General features: G+C 42.4%; 1 protein-coding gene across 2 annotated transcripts in view; it reads left to right on the forward strand.

Moving 5' to 3' along the window:
- Nucleotides 1–24970, forward strand: part of scn8aa (sodium channel, voltage gated, type VIII, alpha subunit a) — a 45700-nt gene that overhangs the window by 4926 nt on the left and 15804 nt on the right. The window contains exons 3-20 of one of the 2 annotated variants that reach the window (XM_069659503.1): nucleotides 3689–3807; nucleotides 6158–6247; nucleotides 7271–7399; nucleotides 8296–8387; nucleotides 11761–11982; nucleotides 12241–12304; nucleotides 12492–12633; nucleotides 14717–14923; nucleotides 15002–15283; nucleotides 17244–17525; nucleotides 19123–19258; nucleotides 19493–19731; nucleotides 20789–20962; nucleotides 21796–22152; nucleotides 22282–22755; nucleotides 23395–23512; nucleotides 23802–23956; nucleotides 24479–24652. In XM_069659503.1, coding sequence (XP_069515604.1) covers nucleotides 3689–3807; nucleotides 6158–6247; nucleotides 7271–7399; nucleotides 8296–8387; nucleotides 11761–11982; nucleotides 12241–12304; nucleotides 12492–12633; nucleotides 14717–14923; nucleotides 15002–15283; nucleotides 17244–17525; nucleotides 19123–19258; nucleotides 19493–19731; nucleotides 20789–20962; nucleotides 21796–22152; nucleotides 22282–22755; nucleotides 23395–23512; nucleotides 23802–23956; nucleotides 24479–24652 — 3456 coding nt within the window. Of the gene's footprint in view, nucleotides 1–3688; nucleotides 3808–6157; nucleotides 6248–7270; nucleotides 7400–8295; nucleotides 8388–11760; nucleotides 11983–12240; nucleotides 12305–12491; nucleotides 12634–14716; nucleotides 14924–15001; nucleotides 15284–17243; nucleotides 17526–19122; nucleotides 19259–19492; nucleotides 19732–20788; nucleotides 20963–21795; nucleotides 22153–22281; nucleotides 22756–23394; nucleotides 23513–23801; nucleotides 23957–24478; nucleotides 24653–24970 lie in introns of those variants that run through there. The other variant, XM_069659502.1, reaches the window with a different exon arrangement.

Genomic DNA, 24970 nt, shown 5'->3' on the forward strand with positions numbered 1-24970 from the left:
GGGAAAAGGTCAGAGGCAGTAACTGTTGAAAGACTGTTGTTCCACATGACGGACTTTCCTAATTGTTTAAGAAATAATCTCTGGCAGGAGAGAAAAGCGGCAGCAGCCTGGGAGGACTCTGGTTGTCTTAGAGGAGACACGTGTCTCTCTGGGGTTCCTGTCATGCCTGACGCTCAGTTTGAGGACAGCCAGGCGACCTTGAGAGTCTCTGGATATCACCTGTCAACCAAAACTGTTAAAGGAGACTGTGTTTATTTCAGATGACTGTCTGGGTCTTGTTGGACCAATTAGCCTCTAATAAAAATGATAAAAGATATAAAAGCCATTACTCCTTAATGTTTGAAAGAGGGTTAAATGAGGGCTCAGGAAAGTTAAAAACGTCATTGAAATTTGCAGCCATTTAGAAAAATCTGAGCCATGTATGCACTGTGTTTTCTAAGACAGTGTATTACAGTGTGAGTTTGTTACTCGAAAAAGAAGCAAGAATAATTCATCATGAAATGGCCGTCTTTACTTAAGCATTAATCAAGAAGCAAAGCGAGCTGAGGTCAGAGCAGTGCTGGTGTGAGAAGTGAGGAAAGAAGTGAGAAGTCGGGCTAAAATCGCTTTTTTCCATTTTTGGCCTTTTTAAAAATAATTATGTAACAAAATTGGCAGTTTTATCCAAACTGGTTTTCCTCCAATCACATTTATCTTAAATACTGCTGAACATTTCACAACAGTGTTGCATATGTCAGTGCCAATCCACGTCTTATAGCATCTCTACCTAAAAAAAACAAGCTCGTGATCATTTTTTCAGTCATCGTCATTAGCTGAACAGATTTGTTCAGATATTGTGTGTCTGTCTCTGAGCTCGTTCTCTCTGGCTGTCTCTGTTTCATACCTCCCTGTCTTTACACCATGCACGCCGTCTGTTATGTAACGCACCAGTCCAGTGCTCAAGTAGGAGACACGATTCAGATGACACGTGGAAAACATGTCCACAATACGTGGGGCTGTTGATGAATTGACTCACTAACACTTTTCTTTTTGTCCACACACGTCCATGCGTAACTGCCACAGATGCAGGCAACTTTGTGCTTCTTGTGTTTTGCTTCCCGTCTCTTCGCCTGCTCCGACCAGCAGTGCTGTCAGCTCTCAGCTTCAGGCAAATCTAATTATGGCCCTCGATCTAGTCTCGTTCCAATGCCAAAGGGAGCCGATGCTGCTTTGGATCTGGCAGCTCAAGCGGCCATGACGTCAGATCAGGTGGTGACCTTGATGGAAGAACGTTGCTCTGTATGTCTTTGTCAGTGAGAGGCGGCAGGCCGGTTCTGGATACATTTCTCACAGGGAGGCGGGGGCGGGTGTTGACATATAAACGTAAAGGAAAGCTGTTCATCTTCCTTATCACAAATCTTCAGCTGTGGCTCTTTCAAATAGTGTCATAGCTGAGGCAGAAGCAGGCAGGCAGGCAGGCTGGCTGTGTGATGACGCAGCATCCAGCCGGCGGCCAGAGCAGGGCAGTGAAACGCTGAGCCGGGGCCAGGCCATGTTGAGCTCAGCCTCAATGTACAAGGCCGGTGAAACAGATCATTTTCAAGGAGTGCGAGAGAGAGAGAGCGAGGGAGGGAGTCAGAGAGGAAGTGAGGACAGGGACGAAATGGACGACATGTGCAAGGATGCATGAGAGCACTAGTTCTCCTTCTCGCTTCAGGCAGACTCACAAAAATGGTTTTAGCTGGGGAAGACCTGAAGGAGCATTAAATATTCAATATTTACCAGAAAGCCGAGCTTTTTGAGATGTTGTCATTTTTTTTTACACCTTCGTACTTGCATTAGAGAATAGGAAACGTCTGCCCGCTTGTTCTACTTGGTGCTTATTAAAGATGATTATAAACAGTGATATCATCTCCAAAGTTACTGATGGACCTTGTTTCAGGTGCATTTAATCTTAAAAACACGAAGCAATAAATGTGTCAGCATCTCTCCACGTTGATTGCACATTAATAATGTTTTCCCTCAAAAAGATAACAGCGTTTCATTAAAGAATGCAATCACATTATTTGGATGTAAATGGCCGTAACAGGGAAAAGGCATGACATGGAATACATGAGCAAGTTAGCAGCTAGCACGACAGCTGAGCCTCTGAGGCTCTCTGGCTAAAGGGACCATAAATCGCAGTCCATTTACCATTTACCACATGGGATGAAAGAAGGGGGCTGTTTGAATAGCTGCCGCCCCATACATGCAGATGCATCCTTGCCTGATGGCTGGAGCTTCTGGGTTGAAGCCGCTCTCTCTCTCTCTCTCCCTCTCTGTCTCCCGCCCATCCCCCCTCCCCCATCTTCTCGTCTTCTGCCCAGCTCCCTCGCTCTGGCTCCCTCCACCCTGCTTCTACTCAGCCTGCTGCTGCCACAGTTGCTGCCTGCCTGCCTGCCTGCTTCTCTCGCTCGTCATCTCCCCCGTTTTCTGCCTTTCCTCTCCTCTGCTCTCCTCGTTGCTCAGCTCTGGATTATGAAATTTTCAGTAGCTTTGCAGCTATTTAGTCATGCGTTACAAAAAACGACGCCCATCATATAGCAGTCATGTGTGTGTGTGTGTGTGTGTAGATGAAAACCTTGGAAGCTCATTTTTTATCCTTGTGCATGCATGTTTGTGTGCACACGTGCTTGTGCATTAGGCTCTGTGTATCGGTGATGCATTTGCACACAACATGTGTGTACTGGTTTTATTTAACAGAAATGTCACGCTACTGGCAAGTGGGATGTTTTCATGTTTGCTTTTCTGACCGACCGTAGTGCTCACTGTGAATGTTTACAGTTTGTATGAGAGTATTAGAGGCTGCTGCTCTGACCCAGTATAGTAAATAGAGTAAGATTTTCTAATGTTAAACTCTGCTGGCTTGTCGATGGATCTCAGTAATGTTTACATCAGTGGGCCATGTGACAGAACTGTGTCTCGTCCTCTGGGCAGAAAGGCTCTTTGTTTCAGGTCCACGTTTCCGCCTGAGATGTTTATGTTGCTGTTCACAACATTTCACACGTGCACCTCATTTCTGCTGGGAGTGCACAGACCACATACAGTCACCACAATGAGGTCTCTTACTGTACGTCTCCCCTCCCAAACTTCCTGCTCGTCCTCCCTTCTGACTCCGCTGTGTATAGCCTTCAGTGGCTCTGCAGGGCTTAATGTAGTGAGGGATGCCTTGTTAAAAGCACAAGGGCCCATATCACTTGTGCAAATGCAGAGTCTCATTAAAGTTTCATGCAAATCGACATATTTTATTTAAACAATTATGAGGTTATCCACAGAAAGAGGCTTGCCCGCCCCTCTCGGCTTTGCTCGTTTCCTTCTGTTAACCACCAAAGCCACGAAGTGCAGGAAGGCTCTGAGTGACTGGGACAATATACCAACATTAGCAGCCATTTTCACTCGGCTTGAAAGAGTTTCGGTTCATTTTATTTGACAGAAAGAAATGTGCAACTTCCTACTTTATGAGCAAATACACATATTATCTTTACTACTTTATCTACCTACGTCAATGATGTATGTTTTTGTAATGAAATTTGATGGAATATTAGCTTTAATTCAGCTCTTTTTTTTGTTGAATTATCTTAACTATTATGCATTTGCTGATATTATATGCTTATTCTTATCAGACTGTTAATTGATTAATCCTCTCTGTCTCTCTTTCTTCTCTCCACAGACATTTATAGTGCTAAATAAAGGGAAGACAATCTTCCGTTTTAGTGCCACACCTGCCTTGTACTTCATAAGTCCTTTAAATCTGTTTAGGCGAATAGCTATTAAAATTTTGATACATTCATATCCTTTCAAATGGTGTCTTAACAGCAGGGACAAAAAGGTTTCCTGTTCCTGTGTATTATTCATGATGATATGTTCTGTCTTTCTGCTCATACTGCTATTGATGTTTCCTGTGACTGTGACTACAGCAGAGATACTGTTGGGACCGATGTGTATGTTAACTAAAAGCCTGTCAGAATTCAGAAAATGACTTTTTCCCCCACATAGATGAGCATACATGGAACCACGCAGTAGCCATTTTATCGTTGTAAAGGCAGGCGAGAACAAATGATGAGTCATCCTTAACAGTGAACCAGGCGAGATGTCCTAAATAAGCCTGTTGTGGTTTAACACTGTGCCATCAATCCATTTCAATGCTGAACCTCTCAGTGCAGAGAGCTGTAAGATAAAGACCCAACACGTGGAAGGAAATTGGTTTAGACAAGTAGCTGCAACTGATCAAAGCAACATTTTCATAGGAGGTTAAAAAGCTTATTGATTTAAAAATTGTCACTAATCACTGATGGATGCTGAAACCCATCCAGCAACTATCCAATCGCAGCATTTATTAGTGTTGTGACGTTTGCTTACCATCCAATTCTTTTGAACGGCTCTTTGGAGCGAACGACGGGAACCGAGTCGTAGGTTATTTTCATAGTTGTGCCCAAATTTCACTGCCTGCCTTAAATCCACTCCCCTTTAAGCCAAAATATGACAGGCAGCTTTTTTCAACTGCAACTCCGCTACACATGGTCACGTGCAGCGGCATCATGTCACCAACATAGTGTCGATGGTGAGCAACATTATAAGCCTCCGCCAAGTTTGTTGTTTTTTTGATGACATCTCTGTAGTCATACAGAGTTGTATTATGAATTATTGTAGTCCATAAATTGTCTAGTCCACAGATGCAAATTGAAATTAAATTGGTGGGATATCTAGGTTTGAATCTGATCCTAATCTTACCCTATCATTAACTTTCGCAGATAAACCTAGTACCCTCCGCCCCCCCCAAAAAAAGGGAAAAAAAGGAACGATGAGCCATTCTCTTGAACGGCTCTTGGCTCCCTTCAAAGAGCAATAACAACATAACAACACTATCATTTAGAACATATTTGAGCTTCAACCAGCAGCCCAAAAAAGGCTACAATGCGCAGACACAACTTTGATAGAGGACTCTAAAGATAAGGCAGTGCAATGTTTAAAATGTCAGACATTCGGACAATTAAAAAAAGATCAATTTAAGAAAAAGGTATCAAAATTTATGTAAAGAACCAGAGATGTAATCTTTTTTTATTTCTTTATTTCAAGCATTTGACTTCCTTGTTAAGACATGGTTTCTACATTACCTATAATGCTACTTGAATGTCAGCAGTTGAGTCTGAGATTTGGATGCGATGCTAGTTGCGGTAAATGTACCCTTGAGACACCAGATTTTACAAATATGTCGTCCTCAACTTCAAACAATTATCTAATTTCAGCTCCAGTGCTAATGTTAGAAATAACAACTGTTTAAATGAAGGTGACAAATATACTTTTACTACAATCTGCCACAACTTGAGTCACATAGCAATAACAGCTAACATAGCAGGTGGTATCGTTAATGTCAATGTGATTTTGAATTTCTCAGTAAATCACATATTAACTCAATGAACTGTATGTTATTAGATCGTTCCAGCACATGTTTGAATCCAATAATTACTTATGAATATAAAAAATACATCTCTCAAAGCGACAATTTATTTTTAAAATACATTTTTGTTAAGACTTAGTAACCTATATATAAATATATTACAGACCATTTCTGTTCAAACGTCCTCAGAACAAAAACTAAAACACAGCAAAGATGTAATAAGGATAGTTGCTTTCTCCACCCTCCACCACAATACAATTAAACCCTTTGCTACCATTAACAGTATTGATTATTATACTGCCTCTTTGTTTACCTAATTTCCTTCCATTCTTTGCCACACACCACAGCTATTACTGACCTCTGGCTGCCTTTAAGCTGATTCTGAGGTTTCTTTGTTTCCTCTCTGTGTGGACCTCTCTGCACTGAAGGCCTTGCAGCTTGCTTTTGTTTTGTCTTTCCACTAAATATATACCATTTAAATATTTAATTATTACAATAATGGCCGTTGTGGTTGTGAGCACACATAACCTCCCTCTGTTAAGTGCTATAAGTAGGTTTTATGACATTAACCCTTTATATGCTGAGGGCTGTTAAGGCTGACTGAACCACAGAAATCACATTAGATACATAACGGTACTGTAGGTTTGTTTATTGCTGTGTTTTATATTTTCAATTAGTTTTGATGATTATGATGTTTGCTATTGCCTCTATAATCCATATTTTCCTTAACCTGCTGCTCACTCTTTTCAGCATGATCATTATGTGTACTATTTTGACCAACTGTATATTCATGACCTTTAGTGATCCTCCCGAGTGGTCAAAACAAGTAGAGTAAGTACACATTTTATATTTATTCTTAGTATGAATGCATGCTAACTTTGGAGCACAGAGCTGAGCAACTCATTTTCCGAATTTCAATTTGTCCAGTCAATCAATCAGGCTCAACTGTGCTCGGTGTTTAGAGATTATTAGCAAATGTTAGCATGCTAACATGCTCAACCAGGATGGTACCCTCAGTCAGAATAGATGCTTAACTTCAGCATGTTTACATTGTAACAAGAGAAAGCATGTTAGCATGCGGACATAGCAAGTACTGTTTACTGTAGCTTCCTTTAGGTCCCGATCAGACAGAGCGCGTTTTGCAGGCTGTAAAACGACGAGGCGCACCGCACTGCATTTTCTGTTGAAGCCTACAGTTAAAAAAAGAGCAGCTCGATGGGCCTTTTTTTTAAACTGTTGTTAAGGCAACCACCAAATCATTAGCTGTCAAACTAATTGACAGATCTGTTCCCATTTATTTTGGCTAGCTAAAATACTTAACTTTGTGTTCAATAGATTAGTTATATCTGAATAAAAAAATGGACAGGCAGAAGACACTTGATCTGGCTTTGATGGAGGGTGAGAGACCGTTCCTAAACACATTAAACATAAAACGCGAGATGCTGAGCAACGCATAAACGGCGCCCCCAGCTGCTAAAACGCGTTCTGTCTGATCGGGACCTTAGACTGTTTGTCTTGTCAGAATATGATGTCAGTTAAAGAAAATCAGATTTAGCTAAATTAATGATTAATGAATGTAAGAATAATTAATAGGAGACACATACTGGGGCTAGTGCACTGCTAACTCTAGAGAAAATATCATGTAAATTCATCAATGTTTTGACATGATAAAAGACAACACACTTGCTTAGTTAAAATCTATGTATGTAACAATTTAAATGACTCTATTATTCCAAATTCGTTCTGTGCCCTACAGTCCACTTTGTCATCTCCTGCTAACAAGGGTGCAGACATTTAGACATGAATGTGCTGTGAACTGGCTGAACTAATTCTGTCAACGTCTTTTTCTTTCAGGTACACATTCACCGGGATTTATACATTTGAGTCTCTTGTAAAAATCTGCGCACGAGGATTCTGTATAGACGGGTTTACCTTCCTCAGAGATCCATGGAACTGGCTGGATTTCATGGTCATTTCGATGGCGTAAGTATTGTTTTTTGTGATTGACACTGTCTCTGAATATTGAAATGAAATGATACTGACGAAGTGCTAAAATGCTGACATTGTTTTGCTAAAGTGGGAGGGTAGAGAAAGTGAGGTTTCTGTGCTACAGATTGTTCATCCTTTCTTACTTTTGTCTTTCTTCCTGTCTGGTTACTCATCGTCTGTGTTTCCTCCACTGATCTGAGACTTCTCTGGTCTTTCTCTTTGGGAATTGAAGGTTTCCATCTGACACTCTGCAGCCTCCCCGACTATAACTACTCCTCAGTCCCATTCATCAGATTTATCTTCCTCTTGTTATCTAACTCTCCCTCTTATTCACATTTTCTCTCTCAATCTGCTGGAGTCTGCAACATTCAGTTGAAGGCCCAGTATCCGAACATGGACTACATTTCACCAGATAGTTTATTCTGCAGATCTACCTGTCTGTATATGAGCAAAACAAACCCCAACATGATCAGCAACATGCAACATACATCCACACATCCACATCCCATGGCCCGTCTGTGTGTGACTTTACCCTTTCACCTCATCTTTTCATGTAAATAACGAGCTTTTGTAACTGTGGTTTGATCCTGCAGGTATATTACAGAGTTTGTAAACCTAGGCAATGTCTCAGCTCTGCGCACGTTCAGGGTGTTGAGGGCATTGAAAACTATTTCTGTAATTCCAGGTAAGACAGGATGGGGCGGGGGACGGTGGGGCGGGGTCGGTGTTAGGTGTATGTGTCTTTCTTTCCTTTTACCTTCCACCCTTCTCCTCAGTGGACAGGCTCTGTGAGTGGCGTCGTTTCCTCCTGGTTCGGTGGTGTTGTGCTCTTGGCGTGTGTGGTTATTGTCATCGTGTTTGTTCTGTGTGTGATCCTTCCCCTATTTCAGATATATAACAGAGTTTGTGGACCTGGGCAATGTATCTGCGCTGAGAACATTCAGAGTTCTCCGAGCATTGAAAACTATCTCTGTCATTCCAGGTGAGACTCAGTTTAAACACTAAGGCTGATCCTCTCACCCTTTCTGTTCTACTCACTATTATTATGATTACAATTATGATTTAAGCAATAACTAATGAATTGGAGACAACCATTTTTTGATTTTGTTTTCCTCCAAAATTATCAAAAATGGTACTAATACATTTTTGATAGGCTTTGCAGTCTCCTCCAGGGCCCTCCAAAGTGTCTGCACTCTCTTCTGCCCCAGTAGCAATCTCACTATGAGGCTCTATCCCAGGCAGCTGTGTTGCTCTTTACAAGAAGCTTTAACCCCCTCCTTTCTCACCAGCTTTCAGAATAAGTTAAATCCCTGTTCCCAAGCAAAGAAATGAGTGATAGAATATTGTTATTGTAATAAAAAATGAGGTAATTATACATGGTATTAATTAGCTAAGTATCCAATAAAGCTTTTCAAATTTGTCAGGAATCCCACTAGTTGTCCTTTTACAAAAAGAGTCAAATTAGCAAAGCAATAATTCTGTATCACATTAATGAGTAGTGATCGAATTGGAATAAGATGATTCCATGTTTTTGGGATCAAAAACAAACTTTGTATACGTCACTGTTCAGATGAGAAATGTCTTAGCTCTTAGAGAGATCCCGAAAACACCTACGATTTATATATGAAGACTGCCAAGCCTAGTTTGTGAACATATCTCTTATGCTGCATGATGCTTTTCAGTCACTTGCTTTTACAATATAAGCCTATACCGAGAGCTTGGCTGACTAATGGCATTGAGAGTTTGATTTGCCCTCTTTTGTTTTTTAGTTTGATTATTGATTTTTTTTTTCTCTCTTTTTTTTTTTACGACCTACTTGAATGATACACCACACAGAAAAAGAGATGGTGTGCACACATTGTAGAGGTTTGGGACACAGATGGGATGGTTGGATGACCTCTTGACCTTTTTGAGTGACAGTGACCCCACATCTATCTATCTATTGATAGAGGATGTTGAACAGATGTCGTGCTCACTCAAAAGAACCAGTGTGGATAGCTTTTTATAACTACACATTCTTCGGAAATGTGAAGAAGTAAGTCATTAAAATGTAAAGTGATCATAGTTTAATTTTAACTGTATTTCAAAAAATAGTTTTACATTTTGGGACATAAGATATGGTAATTCATATTCTCTGTACTGCAAGCAGGTGGTTAGCTTAGCTTAGCTTAGCATAGAGACTGAAAACAATAGACAACAGCTGGTTCTGTCCAAAGGTAACAAAGTCCACCTACTAATTAGGTGGACTAATTATGCAAGGGCTGTATAAAAGTACTTAAAGTAACAGCCTCAAGCTTTTTAATTTAAAGAAATGTCTTTTACTATCTATCAATGAATGAGGTAACACAGTGGTGATTGAACCCATGGCCCACTGATGAAAGCCTTTGCATTTGCGGTATGTAGTATTATTATGGACTGGGTGTCTGTGGCGACATCCGTAGAAAAAATCACAAGTGGCGCCCAGTTAGTGACGAGTTTTCCATCACCCATGAGTGGCTCGTCTGCCAGAGAGGGTAGGCGGAGCTAAGCGGCTGCACTTCCGGTTTCTGTAAGCATTGCGAGGAAACGGTAATCTACTATGGCTGAACAAACAATGAAAAGATGGATGACTACAGATACAACTTCAACAATAAGTGAAAATCCAAAGAAAAAGGAACTAATTTGACGCTCAGATGAAGTCAAACAGTCTACAAACGAAAGCGAGGAAAATCAAGAGTTACAACCATGACAAAGGGAGCCAGCCGTAGACGTCGCCCCCATCTTATTGGGAAGTGTGCCCCCATTATTAACGATTAAACACCAGTGGGTGGCACTCAAGCGTACAAAACTGAAACCATTGAAGTGAAATCAGAACTATGTTTTGTACAAGCTTTGAACATGTTTGTTTTTGCTGTAGAGTTGGGCATTTTAACAAGGGGGTCAATTGGAATTGACTCACTTTTGGCAAAAGCCTCAAGTGGCTATTTAGAGAACTGCAGTTTTGCATTATTTTGCAGCCCTGGAGGTTGCTGTTTGGTAATAACCAGTAAAACTGTAAAACAATGTTTACGCTTATGTTCTAAGGGCTTAAAAAAAGAGTTGGATTCAATCAAAGTTTGTTTCCCAAAATGCCGAACTATTCTGAAACAATAATTCATCAAGGCCTGTAGCACTGGAGTGGAGAAAAAGTAAATTTATTGTGCAGCTAAAATATTTCATATAAAGTTTAGGGCAGATTTCAGAAGATCTAAACAAGTTTTTGGCAATATAATTGATATTTTAAATAGACCTACTTTATAAAATAATCTTTCTCGCTGACATCTTGTTCTGTTTTTGTAAATACTAAAGCTTGTTTTCTTTTGAGAAGAATATTTCTTTGTTCTTACTAATTGACTCTGCCTAGCAAATTGAGCTTTTTTTAATAAGATTGGCCAAATGTGAAGTCTAAATTTAGAACGTATTTAACAAGAAGAAGCACCATGTACAGCTGGTACATGTAGAAAACAAATAGAAAAAAAGGGGTACGGGTCATCCTGCTTCTCTGTAAGAGTTCCTCGTGGACCACGTGAACGCTGCCAGAGGAGGCCTGACCGGAAGGTAAACCGGTTGTGTCTGTAGTGAAGGTGTGGATGAGACAGACTGCAGGGTCACGGTATGGGGAGTCAGTGCTTGCCTTATACAAGACAGTTCAAGAAAGTGCCCACACTGGCGCTGGCATTGAATTGCTCCTGTTCAGCCTTGGAGTTTAAATGACCTGCATGCGGTTTCCAGCCCCCTTGCCTGTGCCTACGTCCTTCTCATGGCCCCTATTTGTGCTGCTGTGCTCTATTCCTTATGGATTTCCTCTCACTTTTCTGCAGTCTTCCCCCTCTTCTTCATTTTGCAACTGCAAAACAAAGCAAATTTAAGCTGGTAAAATCCAATTAGACTTTTGATTTGATATTTGTGACATTCAATATTTGCCGTCTGAATAGATCTGAAAAGAGTGGGAAGGCTCCTATATATTTCCTGTTGTTTTGTTTCTAGAGATTTCCTGTATGTTTGTCCAAAATGTATTACTACCTATGTCTAAATTTAAAAAATCTGCTCCAGTTTTAGTTTCATATAATTCCCCCTTTGTTATGATCTTAATATCACATTAACATGTTACCATATTATAACATTGATAATTCACCTATTCAATAGAAATTTGTTCCTCTTATCGTTAGATGTACACTGAAGCCACTTCTAGTTTTTTACCTAAATCCAGTCAAAACTGGATTTTTCCCAAATTAAATTCCTTAAAGGTTATAGAATATAAAATATATACCTGGACCATCAGCATCTCCTGTATCACCTTTGTGGTTTGTGTACGTGTTTGCGTGGCTGCCCCCCAGGCCTGAAGACCATTGTGGGCGCCCTGATCCAGTCTGTGAAGAAGCTTTCGGATGTGATGATCCTGACTGTCTTCTGCTTGAGCGTCTTTGCCCTCATTGGTCTCCAGCTCTTCATGGGCAACCTGCGCCACAAGTGTGTGTTCTGGCCAATCAACATCACTGAGAGCCACCTGACCAACGGCAGCAAGGGCTTTGACTGGAACGAGTACATCATGAACGACAGTAAGTAGAGGCAGGGCTTCACCTACAGTGAGCTGGCAGCAGTGTAGGGGTATGAGTCAGCCCATATGCTGGAACGACAAAACAATATGGCATTTTGGCAATAGATAGACAAAAGGAATTGGTTTGAAATGAGCTGCACTGAACTGAACATGTAAACTGAACAAACGTATTTACAGACCACTGCAGGATAAACAGATGTAGCTGCGACAGAATGTGAGCAAAGTGACTCATTATAGCTGTTTGTTTTTTCCTTTTCAGCCAATTTCTACTTTCTCCCTGGCCAGCTGGATGCTCTTCTCTGTGGGAACAGCTCTGACTCTGGGTGAGTTGCCTTTTCTGCCCTCCTCAAAATGCTGCTGATCGCATCAAGACCTGCTGTAGCTGTTAGTTCTGCCTAGAGTCAGATTGCATTTTAAGTAAATAGTGCTGAGTCATTTTCAGGCTGGGTGCCCTGTACTCACACTCTCTCTCTCTCTTTCTCTCTCTCTCTCTCTTGTACCACCCCTCAGCCGCTGCCCGGAGGGCTACACATGCATGAAAGCTGGGAGGAATCCAAACTATGGCTACACCAGCTTTGACAGCTTTGGTTGGGCCTTTCTGGCTCTCTTCCGACTCATGACACAGGACTTCTGGGAAAATCTTTACATGCTGGTAAAGCTAATAGCTTGTTTCTTAGGAGACGTATACAACACTTACATGCTCTTAAATACTTCTGCCTATAAACAGTAGACGTGCATATTGTACCAAAAATCAATCGATTTATTTAGTTCCTTTTGCCAAAATGACCAAATATTTGTGGGTTCCATCTTCTTTAAGTGTGTAAATGTCTGCTTCACTCTGATAAATATCACTGTAAGTTTAATATCTTTGAGCTTTAGATCTTAAACTAGAGTATATTTTTCAAAATAAGAGTTCAATTTTAAATACGTCATCTAATATTTTAATCCGACATAATTTTGCATGTACCCCGCCTCTTGCCCAATTACAGCTGGGATTGTTTCCTCTTGTTCCCACTTTGGGTCACCTGATCTGCATACTGTTGCCAAGCTATGTCCATCATGGCTGTCAGCCTGTTCTGCACAAAGCCTGTGGATACCCGCCTGCCTCCACATACAGAGGCTAGGTGGAAGGAAGGAAGGAAGTATGAAATATTAAAGGCTCAGGGTTACAGTATGGCCAATGAGGGAGATGGGACCTGATGGGAGCAAATCGCACTCATACTTCTATTTTTGTTCCCATCATTGTAATTCAGCTCCAACCACATGCTTCCACTGCTATAGTGTGCTGTATCTTTGGAATAATGATAAGAATGAAATTGACATCACAGAGCTTAAAGGTGTAATAAGTAGGATTTTTCCTAACAGTTTGTCAACAACACATTCAAACTGGGCCCCTCCTCCTGGGCTCTTCGTCACCAGAAGCTCACTCTCACTCTCTTGTGGGAGAACACGCCCACCCGGCCGAGCTAACACCCACAGCATCACGGTTACCTTTGCGCTAGCATGCTAACCGCCAGTTAGCTTGCCCTAACCCATTTGAGGCACCTACCTGTCCAACAGAAAGAAGGCCAGCTCTGCATCGCTCTTTCGCCATGTTTGCCGCTCTGAATGGGGCCCAGTTGCTAATTTGAACCACTCCCACACTCACCTATACGCTGTGATTGGCTCAGGGAACCACAACAGCGCCCCTCCTGAAAACGTCCCATGCAAAGCAAAACAACAGAATAGATGCAGAGGGAAGGGTCTCACAAGGGTCTGCACACACTCACAAACACACGTGTATAGAGGCCCATAAGTCGTGATTTATGTTATATTTTTTGTTTTATTTCTATTTATGTTTATGTGTAAAAGTCTATATTTTATTTTTTCTAGGAAAATCCTACTCATTATAAAACTCAAAGATTTTGACTCATTACACTGATGCAAAAGACTTTGTGTTTCTTTGTTGGAAATGTTATATTCACTTCTCAGCACTACATGCCGTATACATTTATTATTAATGTGAGAGGGATTTCACTTCTCTTTCCATGAAGACATTTCTTTTTGCTCTGCTCCCTGACGACAGTAGTTGTGCCTTTTAAAAGGGGCGATGAAACTGGGCTGACAGCCCTTTAATCCAAAGTTTGATTACACAAAGAATCTCTTAAAACCTCTGTGAAAGGAAGAATACACCTTTACTATGTATTACAGGCCTCAAATAGACCTCCATTAAAATAAATATAGCTTTAAGAGGGCAGTTCCTAGTTTTTGTTCAGGATATTCTCATTTTTTCTGCTCCAAGCTCCTCACTTTCCATCTCTACTGCGCTCTAAGTGCGCTCGCTGGTATAGTGTGCATGTCAAAGTAGGTCAAAACACATATCTCATGACTCTACTTAATGAAAAACACAACCTTAATGAACTTTAATGTGCACAGGGTATACGATCATTCCTGTACAGACCAAGAACAAAGGATATAAGTATCAGACATTTAGAAGTGTATTATGTTTGAATCTACTGCTCCGAGGACGGCTCAAACTTTTATGCTGAGTTGATTTTTGCACCCAGAATTTCAGATCAGACAAATCTGCCTGTTCTCTTTTCTCCACCAACAGCAGTTTATTTCTGATGAGTCATTGTGAGAGATGAGTATGAGGTCAACACAGAGCTTTACTGGGAGGTTGAGGGTTATGTATCGGATGTCATGAGTTTCTCTTTTTTCCTTTCATCCATTCCCTGTCCCCCCACCCCCAACAGACCCTGAGGGCTGCAGGGAAAACCTACATGATCTTCTTTGTGCTGGTGATCTTTGTGGGTTCCTTCTACTTGGTGAATCTGATCCTGGCTGTGGTGGCCATGGCCTACGAGGAGCAGAATCAGGCCACCATGGAAGAGGCCCTGCAGAAGGAGGAGGAATTCAAGGCCATGCTGGAGCAGCTGAAGAAACAGCAGGAAGATGCTCAGGTCAGCCCACTGCAGGATTTGCACCTTTGACATTTTGCATCATAGTTCATCTCAACTCATTCACGTGTTACTTCGCAGGCTGCAGCCATGGCAACCTCTGCGGGCACAGTCTCAGAAGATGCGGTGGAGGACGATGGAGGAGGGCGACTGTCGTGCAGTTCCTCTGAGATGTCGAAACTCAGCTCCAAGAGTGCCAAAGAGCGGCGTAATCGTAAGAAGAAGTGGCGGCAGAAAGAGCAAGAGAAGGAGAAAGGCGACAGTGAGAAGTTTGTCAAGTCAGAGTCGGACGACGGCAGTAAGAGGAGCCGCTTCCGTTTCCCTGATAATCGCCTGGGTCGAAAGTCTTCCATTATGAACCAGGTAAGGAAAAAGAGGAGATGATGTGCAGTCATGTGAGGTCATTTAATGTTATTCCTCTGAGTCTGCAGATCATGGTCTTACAACCTGGTTGAGGTTTTTCTGTGTATGTTTTGAAAGCACATGTGAAATTATACTTACCTCCTTTGTAATTGGTGGCTGACATCTCACAGACCAAATCTTGGCTGATAAAAGTGAAAATGTGCGTGTCCAGATAGCACATGAGGTAAGTGGAATAATATAGTTATTTGTAGCTGGGTAAATTGACCCTTTAAGCCAATTGAAGCTCAATCATAATTGAACACAAAATACTGTTCTACCAGAGCCTCAGAACAGAAAAGAGCTATTGTGTATCTCCATGAGTACAGTACAGATGTCGGTGAATAGTGTGGCTGCAGATTGTTTTGGACTGTCAGGTGAGGTTTATTCACATTCAGAGTGCTTCTACTGTACACTGTGTTGTTGCACGTGCTCACATTCAGAAGAACATATCGTGGCCTGAGATGTAGAAGCACAAGTCCAGATCCTGAATTATTCACAGCGATTACATGAATGTTTCAAAGGAAGCAATCCTGCAGCTTTGTTTAGGCCTCACTCTGGCACCGCTGGCTCCTATTATGTGTTTAACAGCATAGAATTTGACACAGGTGTCTGTTGCTTATAGCAGGATATGGCTGCGGACATACCTTGGAAGCAATAATTTTGTCTAATAATCAAAAATTTGAAACTTTAAAACGCAGATCTGCTGATGCACTTTCCGCCTGTGGCGTTCATAAAGAGACAGCTGTCTCTAACTCTCTCTCTCGCTGTGGCCAGACGAGTGCAGTGCTTTCAAGTACAATTTAATTAATAATCAGTGCACTGATGTCTTGAAATGTCTTTTAAACACCTCAGTGTGTTAGTGTGTTATAGAGAAGTTCTGACCTACCATTAGAGACATTATTTTGCAGGAAGTATTACAAACAAAAACATTTTGATTATTAACCGATTAAAACAAGGTAAGAGCTCTTTACTGCCACAAATACCAGGGACTGAGTCAGGGAGGAAGGGAAAGAGGCAGACAAACTTAATCTTCATTTATTTTGTTTTTACTTTGCATAAAAGATGACATTTCTGCCACTAATTGGTGCATAAGACTACGAGATATAAAGAATTTGTCACTCAGGGGGAGGAACCCCAAACACCCCAGCTGATTATCTGCACCCCCCAAACATTTTAAAAGACCCGACACTATTGCCACTTTGTTACCTTCTGTACCTTCTTATTCTACCGTCTTCATTCAATGCATATCTATATTTTCCGTAAAGTAAAAAAAAAAAGACTAATGCTATGTAGACCTCTGCTATCTGTCTGTGGCTCTGAAATATGAACTAAAATAGATACGATGAAAGGACTGCTCCCTCTCACTCATACATCAAATGAAAACATTGCAATGTGAGAGGGAGCTGCATGTCTGTTAAAACAGTTTTCAATCGCGTAGAATGTTTACATTATGTCATGTTGTCATTTGGCACACTGGCCTCATGTAACACCTTTTTCTTTACGTTCACCCTCTGCACAGACCGAGGGCTGTAAAAAGTGTGTGAAGCTGTAATGATATTCGGATCAATACCTGCAGCAGCCAAGATTTATGTTGTCATGACTCATGGTCCTCTTAAGTTGTTTCAGCTTCCTGTATCTCTGTCCTGTGTGTGTGTGACCTTGACAGTGTTGGATATCACTGACCTAATTATGTATTTCCCTCTTGTTTATTTAGTCACATGATATCTCCAGCAGAGTGCGACTCCTCAGGGAAAAGTGTCCTGGTTGCATTAATGTTCCTACACCCCACAGATGTTGCCTTTCATCATGACCTCCAGAACCGATGACAAACAGCATAAAAATGATGGTGCAATCAGAAGTAATTCGGAAACACCCTGGGCTACATCACTCACGCAGATTTCCTCTACCTCCTCTCCTCCAGTCTCTCCTCAGCATACCCGGGTCACCTTTCCTATCCCGCCACAACAGCAAGAGCAGCATCTTCAGTTTCAAGGGCCGCGGCAAGGACGTGGGCTCGGAGAACGAGTTTGCAGACGACGAACACAGCACGGTCGAGGAGTGCGAGGAGCGCCGCGGTTCCCTGTTCAGCCCGTATCGGCGGAGCAGCTACAGCGGCTATCACGGGAAGAGGAACAGCACGGTGGATTGCAACGGCGTGGTGTCGCTCATCGGCCCTGGGCCTGGTGGACGCCTTCTGCCTGAGGTGAAAATAGATAAGGCAGCTACTGACGACAGTGTAAGGAAGTCAATGAGTAGACCTATCTAGGCATGGCCCCCCTTTCGCCCGTTCCTTTTCTTTCCTGCTCTCTATCCTCTACTCTGTCATCTTTGCAAGTTCGTATGTATCTCTTGGCTAAGCGCTCGCGCCTCCCCTCCCCCAGCCCCTGCAGTGTATGCTGCCCTCCAACAGTAGGCAAAGGATGGAGACAAAAACTAATTGAATAGAGAATATATTATAGCCAACCCTGTATTTGATAGGTTAGTAAAACTGGGTCTATCAGTGACTTCCAGGCAATTTTGTTGTTTGATTTGAACAATGAATGCAATGTTTTGAATGTTCATATCAAAATATTCATACATGCACCATACTCAAACTATCATACAGGCACTAATCAAACAGACTGATACTATAGTTCCTCTGCATCCCCATCTGCCCATAAGATTTTGGGAAATTTATCCAAGCTTGATTAATATTTAATGCACAAGTTCATCTTTGGGAAGTTCCTTTTTCACACACTCTAGTAATTAAACACCATTTTGTGTTAACAAACAGCATATAATGATGAGTTAACATGCTCCAGTGTGTTGATGTGTTCCTCCTCCAGGCATCCAGGTCCTCTGCTAGCCTGTGTGGGTAGATCTACAGTAGGAGGCGGAGGAAACAGAGGGGACCAGCATTATAGAGCCACAGACATTTTAATCTGCTTCCCTATTACACTGTTATTAACCTAAAGCAGACACACATGTAACACACGCCAACCTATCAGGCCTTAATAATGTAACTGAAGGAAAAAGGAGGGCTGCCGTCCTTGTCTGTCTTTACATTTTTCTGTTTTCCAAACTCTCCCTGGTCAACAGTAGTGAATTAGTTGTGTCTCATCTTAGTTAGCATGGTAGATTTAATCCCTAAATTAGAACAAGCATGACATAGTTGAGTAGAACAATGGCTATGATGTCTGTAATTTCCTCTCCTTCTCTTTGACTTGGAGCATGCTCATGCATGACAACTGGACTGATCTGAACTACCTGCCTCCATATGATCTTTACAATGCTCTTGACTTGATGGTTGCAATATAAGTTGTATGGTTTCAAAGTAGGAAGATACGGTAGCCTCAATTTGCAAGTAACATTAAAAATGGCCAGATTTGGGAGACATGTTGTAAAATAACCTAATGATTATATTGCAATGGCAGCAAAGCCTCCATTATTGCATGACAGGACTGAAAATGCATTCATGCAAAAGCAGTTCTCCTTGCACAATATCTCACAACCCATCTATTATTTAATCTGGATGAGCTAATTACATTCAAACACAATTAGGTCAAGTAGCCCTAGACCACTGCTCCCACTTTGGCTGAGACCTGCATGCATTTACAGCATACACACATCCTCCTTGAAACCAGCATTGAGATAGAAAAGAATGAAACATGACCTGCCCCTACCTAAAGAAAATCTGATCCTCGACTACTTTTTTCCTGCCAATGCTGTTGTGCACTTCCCTCCGCCGGCCACCGGTGGTGATGTGGGATGGTGTTCATGTCCTCTCCATGGGTGCTTGATTCTTCCTCTCCTCCTGACAGCCGACTACTGAGGTTGAGGTGAAGAAGAAGCTGTCGGGCTCCCTGATGGTGTCTGTGGACCAGCTCAATACCTCCTTTGGGCGGAAAGAGCGGGCCAACAGTGTCATGAGCGTCATTACCAACACACTAGTGGAGGGTACTGCCACTTTAACCCAGCTATTTAACCTGCTCTCATTATTCTTTAACTAGGGCTGCTCTCATTGGTTGATTAGTTTGACATGAATTTCCTGCTTATCTGCTTTGCATATCCAACAGTACCAGATACATACAATGCATACAATTTTTTCTATCATTTGATACCATTGCATGCGGTATTCTCAAGCACGCCATTATGTTTGTTTTTGACGTTTGATCCGCGCTATGTCTTCAGAATTGGAGGAGTCTCAGCGCAAGTGTCCACCATGCTGGTATAAGTTTTCTAACACATTCCTGATCTGGGAGTGCGACCCTAAGTGGATTAAGATCAAGGAGATTATGAACCTGATTGTCATGGACCCCTTCGTGGACTTAGCCATCACCATCTGTATCGTCCTCAACACCCTCTTCATGGCGATGGAGCACTACCCCATGACCCCCGACTTTGAAGACATGCTGTCTGTGGGAAATCTGGTGAGTGGCAATCTTTTTTTTTTGTTAAACGATTTACCTATTAAGAATCTCTTCTGTTTCTTTCCGCAGCTCCCAGAGAGGTGTTATTTTTGGGACCATAATTGGCAGCTCTTTTATAGCCGATTCAGAGTTGAAAGGAGAAAAAAAAACACTCTCAAACCCCCCTGCTGCTTCCCTGTATCCGTGCAATTCTCATTTCTTCACACACACATGTTCCCTGTCTTCTCCTTTATCTCTCTTTCTCTCCTCTCCTTAAGTGGATCTGCAGTTTGTTTCAGTGGGACCAGCCAGCCTCTCTGCTGGTTGGCTGACTGGTGGGAGGCCTGCATTAATATTTCATGGAGCCTGATCGATGAGCTGCTCTAAAATGGTGCCTGAATCATAGCTTGGTTAACTCAACCTGGCCATTTTTACTAGTAGCACGTTGGATGAAACTGAGTAAACCTAAGCTCTTACGCCGTGATTGTTGCTTCACATTTATAAATGGATCTAGTGTCAGCGTTCCACAAATGACTCAGGCACAGGTCTAGTTTGAGCGATGAAGCACCCGTTTTACATTCAAACAGCTTAGAAAAGTGTTACCTCCACTTCTGCTCCACAATCATTTACTAGAAAAGGCCAGTGGGTTGTACTGGTGGAATTTTCTGGGTCACCTTGATGCAATATGAGTCATCGTCTTACACACATACACACACCGAGACACACAGACAACCCTTACATGGACGAACATCGTGCATCACTCCAGTATGTCGACTTTGTGATTGAGGATAACCCTCTGTAATTTATTAGAGATGTTAGGAGACCACAGAAGTGCCATTTCATCCCTGCTGAATACAGAACAGCTGACACACACACACACACACACTCACACTAACATTAACTAGATGTGCTGTCCTTTAAAGACGCTAATTAATTATATCATGGTGGATTTTTCTTTAACATCTATTCACATTAACACATTTTGCCACTCACCATGCTTTACATTTTATTATATCATTTACAACGTCGACAGAGCCAATTCCATTCGTCTAAATCTACTTCCTTTTCTACCTGCCAGGTATTCACGGGGATCTTTGCAGGGGAGATGCTCTTTAAGCTGGTGGCCATGGATCCGTACTACTACTTCCAAGAGGCGTGGAACTGTTTCGACGGTTTCATTGTGACGCTGAGTTTAGTGGAGCTGGCTCTGGCTGACGTTGAAGGCCTGTCGGTGCTGCGGTCATTCCGTTTGGTAAATAGTCATTTTAGCTCTTACAGAAACCAATGACTGTATATATTGTTGGACGACGCGTCGCAATCTGCTATTATTTTACGGAATTGATGCCAAAATAGCCCCCGTAATAGTTTCTGCCATCTTGAGATGACGTCATTTGGAGCCGCTGTAGTCACTTCCGCTAACCAAAACACACTGAAATTACCGGAAAACACAGCAAGGAGCCCGTATGCCGGCGTGTTTAACAGCAGAACAGCTTCTTGTGTTGGTCTGAAGGAGACATTCAGAGATATGGAAACTTCAGTGACTGTAGTGATTATTTCCTCTCACTGTTCCTCCCCTACTCTGCTAATCCGGAACAGATCGCCTGCAGGAGCCATATTTGTCAGCAAAGCTATAAATCATCCTTTTTACAGCAGCAAATAACTAATTAAAAATAAACTTCTCAGAAAAATTACGTAAATCAGCATGATAAGAACTAACTATAATGACACAAAAAATTTTTTTTGATTTTATAGTTTGACTCATGTCCCATCTGTTAACATGGAGGAGGCGGGCTTTATGGCCTATACTGCAGCCGGTCAGCAGGGGGCGCTCAAAATGTTTTGGCTTCACTTTTAGGGCGCTGTCATGTCGTCCATCTTTTAATACAGTCTATGACAGAAACCAAGAGTTGTGGAGTTTGCATCTTTGTCTTTGCACATTTTACCTTTACTTCGTGTTTGTGCTTAACAACATACCTGTTCTTTCTTTTGTTTCCACCTGACCAAAGTAAAGCAGCAGGTTAGTAAAGCTAAAGTATTTTGACTGAATCATAACCCTGATTCTCTTCCCGCCTTACCCCACTTTAGCTGAGAGTGTTTAAGCTGGCCAAGTCATGGCCTACTCTCAACATGCTGATCAAGATCATCGGTAACTCGGTGGGAGCCTTGGGGAATCTGACTCTGGTGTTGGCCATCATCGTCTTCATCTTTGCCGTGGTGGGCATGCAGCTGTTTGGCAAGAGCTACAAAGACTGTGTGTGTAAAATCGCGATCGACTGTGAGTTGCCCCGCTGGCACATGAATGACTTCTTCCACTCCTTCCTGATCGTCTTCCGAGTGCTGTGCGGTGAATGGATCGAGACCATGTGGGACTGCATGGAGGTGGCGGGTCAGGCCATGTGCCTCATCGTCTTCATGATGGTCATGGTCATTGGTAACCTGGTGGTGAGTGTCCAGACGGGGAGGGTGTGCAGGGTTATATAAAGAATTGCTGTTGGCTAAGTATCACAACAGTGTCAGACATTGAAAGATGAGCGCTTGATATCAAACTGATTTCATCTTCTGTTCTTAAAGGTGTTGAATCTGTTCCTTGCCTTGCTGCTGAGCTCTTTCAGCGCTGACAACTTGGCTGCTACAGATGACGACGGTGAGCCCAACAACCTGCAGATTTCCGTCATGCGCATCAAGATAGGCATTGCGTGGATAAAAGCAAAGATGCGAATACTGGTGGCCAATCTACTAAGAAAACCACCGGTGGAGGACGAGCAGAAGCCTTTGGACGACATGTACGACAAGAAGCTGAACTGTATAGCGAACCACACGGGGGTAGACATCAACCGTGACCTGGACTATGCCAAGAATGGGAACGGCACCACCAGCGGTATAGGAAGCAGCGTGGGGAAGTATATGATCGACGAGGACCACATGTCATTCATCCATAACCCGAACCTGACCGTGTGCGTGCCCATAGCTGTGGGAGAGTCAGACTTTGAGAACCTTAACACGGAGGACTTCAGCAGCGAGTCGGAAAACGAGAACAGCAAAGAGGTCAGCAAGTTACTGTGTTTTATCCACTTTATGTAGGTTGTTTTCCAAGAATTTCCAAAACATTTTCTTGTATTACTGTAAATCAACATTTGAAGGTTTAAATGCGACACGTGTCTTTGTTGTTGTTTATAACCCTCAGCTACTCTACACTGTGCAATTTCCTCTCTCAGCACAGCAAAACCCTGGGTGTGGCCGGATACTCTGCACTGTCAGGACACTATTATAACTCCATTACTCAACAGAGTCATTTAGAATGGCTGGGTCAGGCAGGGCATGTGGATGAAATGGATATCTGCTGCTGTATGTGTTTTTAGGAAATCCATTTAGGAGACTTTCAGGAGAGATGATCTGTCATTTGATATTCCATTTCAGTGTTCACGTGGATTATATGTGAGGCTGAGGGTTGGTATGTTGTCCATTTCATATTGTGATCAAATAGCACACATGTTCTTTGAGCCAATGCATTTGGAAAATAGCATGAAAATTTACAGAAGTGCTGCTCTTTTAATCATTCGTGCAGGAAAAACAGGAATGGTTTCAGATGCACTAAAACTCTTCCCCCTGTCTGCATCTGTGCTCGTGTGGACTCATGCCTCCGTGTTTGTTTGCTCGTGTGCTCACACATCTGCGTCTCCGCAGCTGGACGACACCAGTTCATCAGAGGGCAGCACTATCGACATCAAACCAGATGTGGAGGAGGTGGTGGTGGTGGAGACGGTGGAGGAATACATGGAACCAGAGGCGTGTTGGACAGATGGTGAGACCACTGATCCTACTGCTCCTATTACATCCACACCACAGCGCTGAGACTCCCCCGGGCTGAGTGGAAGTGATAGGGCGGCAGGGGGAAGGACAGTTTCATTAAGGGGGATCACTCACGCATGGAAACTCTATCTGTTTATCAGTCGGTCTGTCTGTTGATTTATCCATTTATGACGCTCACACTAATGCACTGATACACGTCCATCCCTTCCATCTGCTGTTATCAACCATTTGTATCTTTTCTAACTGAATCAACTGCCGTTTCTTCTCCCGCGTGTCCTCAGGTTGTGTGGCCAAGTATAAGTGCTGTGAAGTTGACATCACTGTCGGCTGGTGGAAGAGCTGGTGGTTCCTGAGAAAAACGTGTTACCTGATTGTGGAGCACAACTGGTTTGAGACCCTCATCATCTTCATGATCCTCCTCAGTAGTGGAGCCCTGGTAAGGAGGCCTGTGTTTGCAAAAAAACAACACCATAAATTACATAATGATATTTAAGTGAAACACATTTTATTACAAGAGAAACTCTAATCTGGATAAAGACTGAGTAAAGATAACTCAGTGTGTGATAAGGTAAAACACCTGGATCAGAGCTGCAGTCAGTTTGGTTGCTCGGTCTCAGAGCTGCTGGTTGGGGGAGGGACCAGGGATGTGTGATTAATGGACTGTACCATCTATCAAACAGGAGATCTATTCCGAGGGATTGAGTGGTGCCTTGTTCTGTCAAATGCAACAAAAATAATTAGTAAATAAGACCGCTGCAAATCTACATAAGCTGTGGAGTTATTAGAAATATTTCTTCAGAACACTTTAATTCAAATCTCGCAAATCGCTGTCTGCGCCCAACAATGACTGAGCTGTAGTGCTGTAAACTATTTCATTAGTGGAATCATAAATCATAAGGTGCAATATTTACCGCACCATCTTCGCCGTGGCTGACGTATGTTTCCTGCTCCCCCTCAGGCCTTTGAGGATGTGTACATCGAACAGAGGAAGACCGTTCGGACTATTTTGGAGTATGCCGACAGGGTTTTCACCTACATCTTCATCCTGGAGATGTTGCTGAAATGGGTCGCCTACGGTTTTGTCAAGTATTTCACCAATGCCTGGTGTTGGCTGGACTTCTTCATTGTGGATGTAAGTCCTGCTCTTGTTTCATCTATCGAGCGATCTTAGACTAGAGCAAATGAGCAGTTACTTGGTCCTCAACCACACCCTGGTACAACAGCAACACACTGATACAAAGACATACACAGTCTGTAAGAGAGCAGAGCTAAAGCTACATTCTCCTGCTTTGACAATAACTGTAAAATAATCACTTGTTTTTGCTTTATTTGAGTGTTAAGAGCCTATGCGCCATACAGATACAGATACAGGAGATGATATTTAGTCGCCTCTTTCGTTGTCTGCTGGGTGTGGTTAGGTTTCAAAGGTCAGGGTGTAAAATATATTTCT

This window comes from Semicossyphus pulcher, unplaced genomic scaffold, assembly GCF_022749685.1.
Source record: "Semicossyphus pulcher isolate SPU_LCO1_2020_fin unplaced genomic scaffold, fSemPul1.0.p SCAF_13, whole genome shotgun sequence".
NCBI classification, from domain to species: domain Eukaryota; kingdom Metazoa; phylum Chordata; class Actinopteri; order Labriformes; family Labridae; genus Semicossyphus; species Semicossyphus pulcher.